The 12603-nt window shown below is 43.3% G+C and overlaps 1 protein-coding gene across 1 annotated transcript in view; it reads right to left on the reverse strand.

The window, feature by feature from the left end:
* The window catches only part of NID1 (nidogen 1), a 102333-nt gene that overhangs the window by 21352 nt on the left and 68378 nt on the right, over positions 1-12603 (reverse strand). The window contains exons 11-12 of the mRNA XM_069571596.1: positions 12006-12155; positions 9857-9979 (exon numbers count right to left, since the gene is read on the reverse strand). Of these exons, the coding sequence (XP_069427697.1) occupies positions 9857-9979; positions 12006-12155 (273 nt within the window). The remainder of the gene's footprint in view (positions 1-9856; positions 9980-12005; positions 12156-12603) is intronic.

The raw sequence follows: 12603 nt of genomic DNA on the forward strand, positions 1-12603 counted from the left end.
GTCCATGGGGTTTCCCAGGCAAGAATACTGGAGTGGGTTGCCATTTCCTCCTCCAGGGGATCTTCCTGACCCAGGGATCGAACTTGAGTATCCTTCTTGGCAGGCAGATTCTTTACCACTGAGCCACCTCGAAAAACCTGTATTCTCTATGTTGTGCAATATATCCTTAGAGCTTATTTAAAAAATTTAATGTAATTTTTACTTTATATTGGAGTATAGTTGATTTACAATGTTGTGTTAGTTTCAGGCATACAGCTAAGTGATTCCGTTATACATATACATATATGCATTCTTTTCCAGATTACAGTGTATTGAGTGGAGTTCCTTGTGCTCTGGGATGTTTTATTAATTAAAAATTTTAAACAGCATTATTAATTAGTGGACTTAACGGTCAAGAAGAGTATGTCTACATTTTCTTTTCCTTTCTAAGCCATTTTTTTTTTCAGTTTTGAAAAACGGAGGCAAAATGGACACAATATATAATCGACCATTTTACACTGAACAATTCAGGGGTAGTTAGTGCAGTCACAATGCTGAGTGACCACCACCTCCCTCTAGTAGTAGCAACACATTTTCCTCACCTCAAAAGGAAATCCCAGATCTATTAAATAGTTGTCTCCACTTCCTCCTTCCTCCCAGCCCCTGGCAACCACAAGTCTGCTTCTGTCTCGATGGATTTACCTATTTTGGTTCATTCTCATAAATGGAATCTTACCATATGTGGCCTTTTGTGTCTAGCTGCTTTCACTCAGCAGGCTGTTTTCAAGGTTCATCCACATTGTGGCCATGTAACAGTACTTAGTTCTGTATTCATAGCTGAACAATATTCTCTTGCATGTCTACACCACATTTTGTTTACTATTCATCGCTTTATGGACAGCACTGACATTTAAGAAACTTTAAATGTTTCTTAAATGTGTTCTTTTTGTCATCACCAGCTTCTTGATTACCCACACTGAGTCCAAGTCAAAGATATGGGTGACCCTAGGGCACATTTACCAGCATATGTGTGTTTCCTTTTAATTATGGGCTAGTGTGAAATATGGCCTTTCAACTATGCAACTCCCATCCCGAGGCTGGGAAATACCATTCCATATGTGTGGAACTGCTGATGAGATGCTATATTCTATAGTAAACAGTTCTCAAGTATGCACCACCCCCATCACTTCATGGCATAGAAGGGGAAAAAGTGGAAGCAGTGATAGATTTTATTTTGGGGGCTCCAAAATCACTGTGGATGGTGACTGCAGCCATGAAATTAAAAGACGCTTGCTCCTTGGAAGGAAAGCTATGACAAACCCAGAGAGCATATTAAAAAGCAGAGACATCACTTTGCCAATAAAGATCCATATAGTCAAAGCTATAGTTTTTCCAGTAGTCATGTATGAATATGAGAGTTGGACCATAAAGAAGGCTGAGTGCCAAAGAATTGATGATTTTGAACTGTGGTGTTGGAGAAGACTCTTGAGAATACCCTGGACAGCAAGGAGATCAAACCAGCCAATCCTAAAGGAAATCAACCTGAATATTCACTGGAAGGACTGATGCTGAGGCTGAAGCTCCAAAACTTTAGCCCCTTGATGCTAAAAGCAGACTCACTGGAAAAGACCCTGATGCTGGGAAAGACTGAAGGCAAAAGGAGAAGGGGGCACCAGAGAATGAGATGGCTGGATGGCATCACTGGCTCAATGGACATGAATTTTAGCAAACTCCAGGAGACAGTGAAGGACAGAGGAGCCTGGTGTGCTGCAGTACATGGGGTCACAAAGAGTCAGACCTGACTAAGCAACTGAACAACTACAACAAAAGCCGCTTCCGCGCTGACTAGAGCTCAGCCACGACAGCATCAGACAGAGGCAGACAGGCCAGCATCGCCATGGCCTGTGCACATCCTCCGCACAGAGATGCCCAGCTAAGGGCCACACTTCAGCCAAACTGAACCGTGTCAGCTGCCCTTCTTTTGCAGGCCCTTCCACTCCCTCACTCATCCGTTCATTCATTTATCATGTGACTCCTCCTCCTCCTCCTCGGTGAATCCTTTCAGAATCAGCTCAGGCATGTGCTCCCTGCAGGAAGGCTTCTCGGGCCCTCCAAGAGTTCCCAGGATGCTCTGGATTCTCGTCACTCTGATGCTGAAACTCAGAGGCTGTTCCCTGTCTGTCTCCCTGAGCAGATTTTAGGCTCTAAGACAGTGAGTGACTGCATTCCCTTAGCCTTGACTTGGGAAGCACTTCTGGGCTGGAGTCAGGGTGCACATGGGACTAACTCCCAGGTCCTGCGCTCAAGGAGCTCATAGTCTGGAGGGAAGGGAACAAGCAAACACAGAGCGACAATCCAGTGAGTCATTGCTTGACAGGAGAGCCTATGACACAAAAGATACACACAAGACATCCTTTCCTTTTTTTTCTTGGCTACACCACATGGCTTGCAGAATCTTAGTTCCCCAACCAGGGATCAAACCCGAGTCCTCAGCAGTGAGACTATGGAGTCCTAGGCATTGGACCATCAGGGAATTCCCGAAATATCCTCTCTGTAGGGCTTGGAGGGCAAAGGTGTGGTGGTGTCCTTATTTATTTTAATCTTTATTGGAAGACTGTGGTTATACAATCCAGGGCAGGGCTCTACTGACTTTTTCTGCTAAGGAGCAGAGAGTAAATATTTGGGTTTTGTGGGGCATATGATCTCTGTCACAATTCAAATCTATGGATGTGGCATGAAAGCATCCAAGTTTAATACATAAATGAATGTGTGTTTCAATAAAACTTTATTAACAGACACAAATGGTGGGCCATATTTGGCCTATGGGGGATGTAGCTTTCAACCCTGGCTCTAGGACATTGCTAGTTACATTAGGGAGAAACCTCATATAAATACTCATGTATTAATATATTACCATGTTAATATTATATATATAGTAATAATAGAACAGATAATAATATATTACATATTTCATAGAATTTTACATCTGAAAAATGTTTTTGTTCCTCAGTTCCACCACTTCTGCTCTTGTCAGCAGTGCTGGTCAACCAGTGATGTCAGGACTAATCCCCTGGTATTATACGAGACAAGAGTGGAATGTGTTGAGACAATGTGCGCAGCTGGAATTTTAAGTCCTGCACTCCAGTGTTCATCTGTGACAGTATCTTCACGAGGCCTTCGCAGTGGCATTCGGTGTGTGCTGCCAGTGAATGTTTCAAGTGCCTTTGTCTGCACTGCCAGTTCTCACGTCAGCCTGCTGGATGTGGCTGCCCCCTTGATTAGAAGCAGTAAGCCCGCCAGAAAACTGTGTGTTGAGCCTGGTGAGGGGCAACTGGGTCTGCTCTTTTGTCCCAGAGGCTAATAGAAAAACCAAAAACAGCATAGTGAGCTATATTCAATATTCTGTGATAAACCAGAATGGTAAAGAATATTACAAAAACCAATGTCCATATGTGTGTAACAGCCACCGGTACAGCAGAGATTAGCACAACACTGTAAATCAACAATTTTTGTTCAGTCACTCAGTCGTGTTCAACTCTTTGTGACCCCATGGACTGCAGCACACCAGGCTTCCCTGTCCGTCAGTATACCTCAGTTAAAAAAAGAAAAACAAACAAAAAGTATTTGATGTAGGAAGAGCCAAACAAAGATACAAAATAAGCCATCCGGTTGATAATAAAAATGTTGGTCTTGCTCACTCTTAGGTGTAGGGCTTGCTTATGTCCTCAGTATCTTACATTTGTACAGGGTTTTAGTTTCTGCACCAGCTGTCTCTGTTCACACAGGGTTCACTTAATTCTCACTATAATCCTGTGCAACAGGCAACTATGGCTTTTATGTCAAATGAGAGAATTGAAGTTTGGACTGGCTCCCCCAGGCCACAGCACTAGCAAATGCTTTAGTTCAAGCTAGAATCCAGGTCTCTAGATCCCCAGCCCAGCCCCGGGCCCTCTGCACACACATGCTCAGTGCCCAGGACGGCCTGCCCGTGGTCTCTCTCTCTCTCTCTCTCTCACACACACACATACACACACACTAGCTTAACACACTCACCGGAATTATCTGTGGCCCACAGACTTGTTTCCTTCCGTCAACATCTATATTTGGTGTTGCCTTTCCAATCAGAAAGCACGCCTGGTATTCTGTATACTGTCAACAAAACTGAACTCTTCTCTGTGGCTGACAAGACTGTGTGAGCCAATATACGAAATCTCCAGTGATCTAGAATTTCCAGTGGAGCTGTGAAGTGCTATAACTTGAATTTACCTAACAGTTGGGGGAGACCTCAATGGTGCCTCAGGAAACAGAACTTCAAGTGTGTTTATGGAGGCTGTGCTTATGATATCTCTGTGTTCCTGGGAATGGCTTCTCAGCCTGGCCCACAGCGGCCCCTCCAGGCCCACGTGGGGAGGGTCCCACTGTGGGTGGGGTAGGGGTGGGATGGTAAAGACACATATCCCGTCCTGGCTGCTGGTTGACAAAATGACAACTGAGGCAAGATTCTCCTTAGTCTTTACTCATCTACTCTCTTTACTTTTCTTTATTCTTTCCTCTCTTTACTCATCTCTTTATTTGCTTGAGGATATACTAATCCAGGGAACAGCAGGGAGTCTGGGGTGACTTTTCTCAAACTGAGGACAAAGAGAGCGACAGGACGTCCTTCAATAGATGAAGGATAAGAAAGGGATGGCAGAGGGAACTAGACAGGAAAACAAGCTGTGCTCCTAAATCCTTGACCGACAGAAACTGTAAGGTAGTGAACATTTAGGCTAACTCTAGACGATGATTTGTTTCAGAGAAATAGATGACTAATATGGCAGTCTTCAAACTTCCTGACCATGATCCGTAGAAATGCATTCCACTCTGCAATTCAGGACATATACACACACACACTTACACATACACACACACACACTTACACATACACACACACTTACACATATACACATACACACACTTACACACTTACACATGTGCACACACATATACACACTTACACATATACACACACTTACACATACACACACTTACACATATACACACACTTACACATATACACATGTGCACACACTTACACATGTGCACACACATACACACACTACACATATACACACATACACACACTTACACATATACACACACTCACACATATACACACACACACTCTTACACATATACACATGTGCACACAACTCAGTCATGCACCAGACAAGGATATACAGCCACCATTTCACGAGACAAGACTTATTCCTACTGCACACACTCTGCACACTCTATTTTCTTGATTATCGGTTTCTATTTCATTCCATTCCATTTAAATGAAAATAACAACCCACTACGCTGATTTCACAATCCACACACGCATTCTGGGCAAAGAGTGCAAAAGGACAGCAGAGAACAAGTCATTTTTTTCTGTTTTGCTTATCGTTGGTTGATACTGCAATAGCCATGACCTTAACTGACTAACCTCTAAAGCTAGTTTTTTATTTAAAAATCAGTCCCCTCTGTATAGAGTAGGTATCAAAAAATGCTGAATGTCTAATCCCTACACTTCATTATGTTTGGCAATAGGAATTTGAATGATACTATACTTAATTTTCTTGTCAATATTTCATTAGGTATTCATTTGTCAATATTTCATTAGGTAGTCGTATAAAATTTTAAAAAACCATGATGAAAACCTCAGTGTTCCTATTCCAACTGGAAATACATTAAAATGCAAATGCAGCAAGGCTCCCTAACCCCAATTTCCTCTCCTATCACAGAAGGTAACCTCTATCCTGAAGTTTTGGTTTCTTGCTCTCGTGCATGCAGTTTATCATTCTATTGTGTATGTATACACATATGTGGGTTTCTTTTCATATAGACTTATATTTTATATAAATGTGACACACTGCCTATATTCTTTTGTGACTATTTTTTAAATAGCTAAGAAGTAAATTTATCGAGAGAAAGAGACACAGAGTGTGGCCATCTCGAAAAGTGAGAGCTTTGTATGACTAGATTTTTTGCCCAATAGACTGTCGAGATTTATTCATTCATTTAATTAATTAATTTGGGGGGCCACACTATATGGCTTGTGGGATCCTAGTTCCCTGACCAGGGACTGAACCCAGGTCCATGGCAGTCAAAGTGCACAGTCCTAACCCCTGGACCACTAGGGATTCCCTTTAGTTCACTCATTTCAACTACTGCTATATATCATTTCATGGTATGGATTGCACCCAAACTCATTTGTCCATTTCTCCTGTTAGTAGTCTCTTAGATATTTTTTCTCTTATAAACAATACTTGATGGAGACATGTGTATTTCTAAAGTACATTCTCTCTCGAGCATATAAATAGATGATGAATTTCTTAAGAAAATAGGATTAAATACCAAAATAATCCTAGCAAAGAACTCTGGTTTTATCCTTGTCCCGCTTTTGTAACCCAGGCTACAGGTCTGGATTTGTTTCTGTGTAGTCAACAGAGCCAAGGGGGGCAAGGAGTTGGGTTAAAAAAACAAAAATAAAAAAACGAAACATCTGCTTCCTTTTGAACTGGAAAGATGTGAAGGAAGCCTAAGGAAATAATGACTTAGTCATTTTTAATAGTTGCTGGAATGTCTTAATTAATTTCAGGCACAAAAGGTTGATGCTGCCTGGGATCATCTAGGCTGGGGGCTGGTAAATTTTTTCTGTCAAGAGCCAGGTAGTGAATATTTCAGGCTTTGCAGGCCTTGAAGGCTCTGCCACAACTGTTGACCTCTGGCTTTGTGGAATGAAAGCAGTTGTAGACTATTGATAAACTAAAGAGCCTGAGTGTTCTAATAAAACTTTATTTGCAAAAACACAGGCAGTGGGCCAGATCTGACCTGCGAGTCATAGTTTACTGACCTGCCAGGAGCCAGCACGGGAGATCCCACCCACGACAACGTCATGCGGAGAGACCTGATGGGCAAGGCAAGTCAGGTCTCAAAGGGTCCTCTGCCTGAGCATCTATCCCCCCAAACCAGAGTCTGCCTGCCTTATTGTACTGTGCTTTCCACTCTTCTGACATAACAGGGGGCCATCCCCATCAGCTTCCTCTAAAAGTAATTAACTTAGGGCTCCAGTTAACAGTCTCCTGCATATGAAAAGAATGTCTCAGCTTAAACCCCTCTGATAGCTTTCTAACTTACCTGACCGGTCTGCCCGGACTTTTACAACTTGTGAATTGTTTACAGGTCCCCAACCATGAGAGGCATGAAGCTTAAAGCATCTTAAAGATACAGAGCCTTTTTCAAAGAGCTAAAAATTATATTGGTGATGGGTTTCACTGTTGAGTCAATGACTGCTGCCAGGCCTCCATATTCTTTATCTTTTAGGCACCTGGGAGGATATCAATCAATGTAATTGGGATATAGAAAAAGGAATGTAGTAGTTTTGATGTTGGTAACACTAGACTTTTGAGTTAGCTACTTTTCTCTTTGTTATAATCACTGTACCTCTTTCATTGTTATAAATTGCTGTGTCCTTGCTGTGTAAGAATGTGACTTTATTTAGTGCTTTCTGAGAGTGGCACCAGACTTTGGGAAGAACAACACAAATAAGTTCTCTGGTTGACAGACCCTTATCAGAAAAGGGCCGTAAAGTGTTAATTGGCCTTCTGGCCAGATGATGTAAATCACCTAAGACTTGTGTATACAACTAGGTATGCAGACAGAAAGCCTGATCTTGATAAGAGTCTGCATAATTTTGTATTACCCGTTGATCTCTATGTACAATCAAAAGTATAAAAGGCCTTTCCAGACAATACAGGAGGGGCCAGTCACTGGAAAGGCTGGTTTCCCCTGTGTCAAATCTCTCTCTCTCTTTCTTCCTCTCCCTCCCTCTCCTTTTCAGGCTGAATTCCCATCTGGGGCATGGAGGCTCGCCATGTCTACTTACTTGCCCTGACTTCTAAGATCCACGCGAGAGGGAGCCCAAGGCGGGGCACCCTCCACTATTCAAATGGGCGCCGGTGGCCTAATGTAGATGGTGCAAGCCTCTTGACCTGAGGTTTTATTAGCTTTCCACATAAACCAAGTTATTCGGCATCTTTTCTCCACGAATTTTCCTACTATACTATTTTTCCTTAATCTTATATTTCTAAATAAATAAGTTTTTCCTCGCCAACTCCATCCCCACTTCGAATCACCCTGGATCCACCGGGGCTGGACCCCACCACTGACCTCTGTCCTAAGCAGAAGAAAACAATTTAGACCAGCAATATGTAGTATTATGCATCAAAATTTAAACTTAATTTTTTTCTCATTTTAGATCCTCAACTGTTCTAAAAACCAGTAACACCAGTCCTGCTGAGTGTATGAATGAATAAATACTTGTATATACCACAGTAGGAACGGAAACTAATGCAGTCATTTATTTCCTTGATAACTAGAAAGAACTATGAGCCCCACCATGGACCACGTAATTCTGCTGGACACTGGAAACATGAAAATAAAATGCATAGGCACCTATGCTCAAGGCATTCAAGGCTAGTGGAGGAGACAGACATTGAAATAGTTCTTAATCACTCAAAAAAGTGGTTATATGGAAAGTTCCATGTATTTCTTATTGAAACACTGATAAATATACTTGACCAACAACAGTAGCAATAATTAAAGTAAATACCAACACAACTGGTTAACTCCAGTCAGAGGCAGCAAATGCATCCTTAATCTCATGACAGGTTACCATGTGGTTTGGGGAACTGAATTCAAGTTAGAATCCATTGGGCAGAGTTTAGTCTTAGTTTGAGTCTTAGTTCTAGCACTCACGACCTCTGGGATCTCGATTGTGCTTTTATTTCTTTATGTTTTAGCGTCCTTTATATAAATAGAAATAGTAATACTACTTGCTTTAAAGAGATGAACATTACATGAAATGGTAGATAAAGTACCCAGCACACAGTAGGCACCATACGAAAGACAGCCAATGATATGTATTCATTCAAAAGTGTTTGCTGAGATCCAGGATCATTCCAGATACAGAACTAGGGCCATCATTGTCCTTATGGTCTAACGAGATTATCACAGAAGTCTCAGGTCAGTAGGCAACTTTAGAAGCTGCACAGTCCAGGTATATAATAGGTAATACAGACAATTCTGGAGTCCTCAGTCTGCCTCTTCCCATAACTGGTGGGCCTTCACCGTCCTCACCCCCACCCCAGCTCTGTTCCCCATGACTCTTCAGAACCTGCAATGGTTAATTCTAGGTGTCAACTCGATTGGGCCACAGAGTGCCCAGATATTTGGTCAAACATTATTCTGGGTGGTTTCTGTGAGGGTGTTTTTGCCTGAGACTAACCTTTCCCGCCATAAACTAGGTAAAGCAGATAGCCCTCCCTTACGTGGGTGGGCCTCATCCAATCAGTTGAAGGCCAGAATTGAACACAAATGTGGACCCTTCCCCAAGTAAAAAGAATTCTCCCTTCTTGATGACCTTGAATGGAGCACAAGCTCTTTGTTGCCTTTGGACTATTGGGTCTTCAGCCAGCTGACTACAGTCCTGGCAACTAAAAGACCTCTATAACTGTGTGTGGGTCAATTCCTTCTAATAAATCTCTTTATATGTAAATAAATACATTTCTCTCTCTCTCTCTAGACACACACACACATTCATTAGATCTACTTCTCTGGAGAACCCTGACTGATACAGATCAGTTCTTACTCTTCTGATCTAGGTGTGGCACCCTTGGAATTGTGCACTACACAACCATACTGCTCAATACCACAGCTGCGCTCTGATCACCCGCCTCAGCTCTCCACGAGCCTCCCACATACCCACCTTGTCTTCTCTCCCAGAGCTATGGACTCAGTTCTCATGGATATAGACAGCAATGATCTATCTACTCCAAACACCCCAACACCTCACCTCCAGGCACGCAATGGAAGCCGTCTCCTTGGTAACCATATTTGCAGCGGCACACGAAGGACCCTGGCGTGTTGTAGCAGAAAGCATCGGGGTGGCATCGGCTTGGCTGGCATTCATTCACATCTGCAAGACAGCCACCAAGCCCAGGAGAGTGAGATTTCTTCCAGAATTCCTAGTTTACACAATAATATAAGCCACTCGCTCTCCACTTTTAGGGACCCAATTTCTGGTCTGGGAACCATGATTTAAGAACTCACTAAACATTAATTATAAAAATACTGATTCCTCGATTTCTATCTAACTTTGATGTTTTCATGAAACATTGGACTCCAGTGTTTCATGAAAACATCAAAGAATTTCTGATCTGGGAACCATGATTTAAGAACTCACTAAACATTAATTATAAAAACACTTATGTTTTCATGAAAAATCAAGCATACAAAACGAAAAAAATGAAAGGATTTTTTTTGGTCATTTCTTTCTTATAAATGAGAGCTTCAAAAATGTCTAAGAGTTGGGAGACAGGTGATTAACTGATTGACAGAAAAATCTCAGAGACCAGAGAAAATTCATATTCTCAGTAACAAAGACAAAGTATTTCAGAAATCATGATCTCTTAGAAAGGCTTGGACTTCCCAGAAATACTCTAGGGTATAATGTTAAGTAATTTTGCAAACCAAAGGACCAGGAAACTTTGTTCAGAGTTATCTAATTTCAAATTATCTTGAACAACATGCTGGCCACCAGTGATTGGCTGATCTGAGATCTGAGAGAATTTTGTGGAGTCATTTATTCTCTGCCTCTGCAGTCAAAAAGGGGGCTTAATTTTGGGGGAAGCACAAAATTAGAGCAGGCCAGATGAACAACCGCATGCTGCTGCTGCTGCTGTTGCTGCTAAGTCGCTTCAGTCGTGTCTGACTCTGTGCGACTCCATAGACGGCAGCCCACTAGGCTCCCCCGTCCCTGGGATTCTCCAGGCAAGAACACTGGAGTGGGCTGCCATTTCCTTCTCCAATGCAGGAAAGTGAAAAGTGAAAGTGAAGTCGCTTAGTCATATCCGACCCTCAGCAACCCCACGGACTGCTGCCTTCCAGGCTCCTCTGTCCATGGGATTTTCCAGGCAAGAGTACTGGAGTGGGGTGCCATTGCCTTCTCTGGAACAACTGTATATATCTTAGTAAATAAAAGGCTGGACTTTAAGTTACATGTGTGTAAGCATTGTTAGTCTTTTCATTAAAGACAAACAATCTCAATCTCCTTAGTCCCTAGCAGACAGCAGGCATTTAATTATGCCTGAACAAGCAAGTGACATACATGTCAAGGCTATGGTTTTTCCTGTGGTCATGTATGGATGTGAGAGTTAGGCTGTGAAGAAGGCTGAGTGCTGAAGAATTGATGCTTTTGAACTGTGGTGTTGGAGAAGACTCTTGAGAGTCCCTTGGACTGCAAGGAGATCCAACCAGTCCATTCTGAAGGAGATCAGCCCTGGGATTTCTTTGGAAGGAATGATGCTAAAGCTGAAGCTCCAGTAACTTTGGCCACCTCATGCATGCAAAGAGTTGACTCATTGGAAAAGACTCTGATGCTGGGAGGGATTGGGGGCAGGAGAAGAAGGGGATGACCAAGGATGAGATGGCTGGATGGCATCACTGACTCAATGGACATAAGTTTGAGTGAACTCCAGGAGTTGGTGATGGACAGGGAGGCCTGGCGTGCTGCGGTTCCTGGGGTCGCAAAGAGTCGGACACGACTGAGCGACTGAACTGAACTGAACTGAACAAGCAAGTGACATACATGGAACAAAATAGTACAGGCAGAACAGGTGTCTTCTCCAACAAGACATAGCTCCCCAAACAAAATGCACAATTCAAACTACCAGAGAGACAAAATGCAGCCTGTTTACTCAATAGAGCTGAGAGAATTTGTTGTTGTTTAGTTGCTAAGTTGTGTTTGTGATCTCATGGACTGTAGCCTGCCAGGGTCCTCTGGCCATGGGACTTCCCAGGCAAGAATACTGGAGTGGGTTGCTGTTTCCTATAAAGAATAATTCTCTTGAATTCAGAGGTGGGTGAGTAACTAGCATATGATAAGAATCACCTGGGGAACTGTTTCAGGTCTCACAGAGAGGAAAGTCAGAGCAACCACTCACCTTGGCAGGCTCGGCCATCCCCAGAGAAGCCTGGGAGGCAGATGCAGGTGTAGGAGCCGTGGCCCATGAATTTGCACTGGGCCCGCTGGGGGATGTCACAGTCATGAAGGCCCGTCTCGCAGTGGTTGATGGGGCGCAGGTCCATGTCAGCTTCAGACAGAAAGTTAACACACAATGTTTAGGTGAGTCCCCTAAGCAGTACCCAGGCTTTCCAAGCAGTGTAGTCCAATGAGCCTGGGGCCCAGACTCCCAGACGTCTCTTCAGGTTCATCCCTGCTCATAGTGGGGTGCTAGCCCTGTGCTCCTTTGTTTCCTCCCCTGGATCCCACCTCTGCTAAGTGTGTACAGACTGACCCCACAGTGGGTCATACAGCCTGGCTTTCGACCTCAACTTCAACCCAGGGCTCTGTCTCAGGTCACTCTCCACACCCAGTGCCCGGAACCCAATTCCCCCTTCATCTGGATGTGGAGGTGGACCGCTGCAGGCAGACACGCTTCCTGTGTAACTCTGTTGGTGGAGCATTTGGGCCTGAGGATCTGAGCCTTCCACACGGCATTTTTGACTTTGGCTCACTGAGCGTGCGTGAAGTCACTTTGT

The sequence above is a fragment of the Ovis canadensis genome, chromosome 25, assembly GCF_042477335.2.
Source record: "Ovis canadensis isolate MfBH-ARS-UI-01 breed Bighorn chromosome 25, ARS-UI_OviCan_v2, whole genome shotgun sequence".
Taxonomy (NCBI): domain Eukaryota; kingdom Metazoa; phylum Chordata; class Mammalia; order Artiodactyla; family Bovidae; genus Ovis; species Ovis canadensis.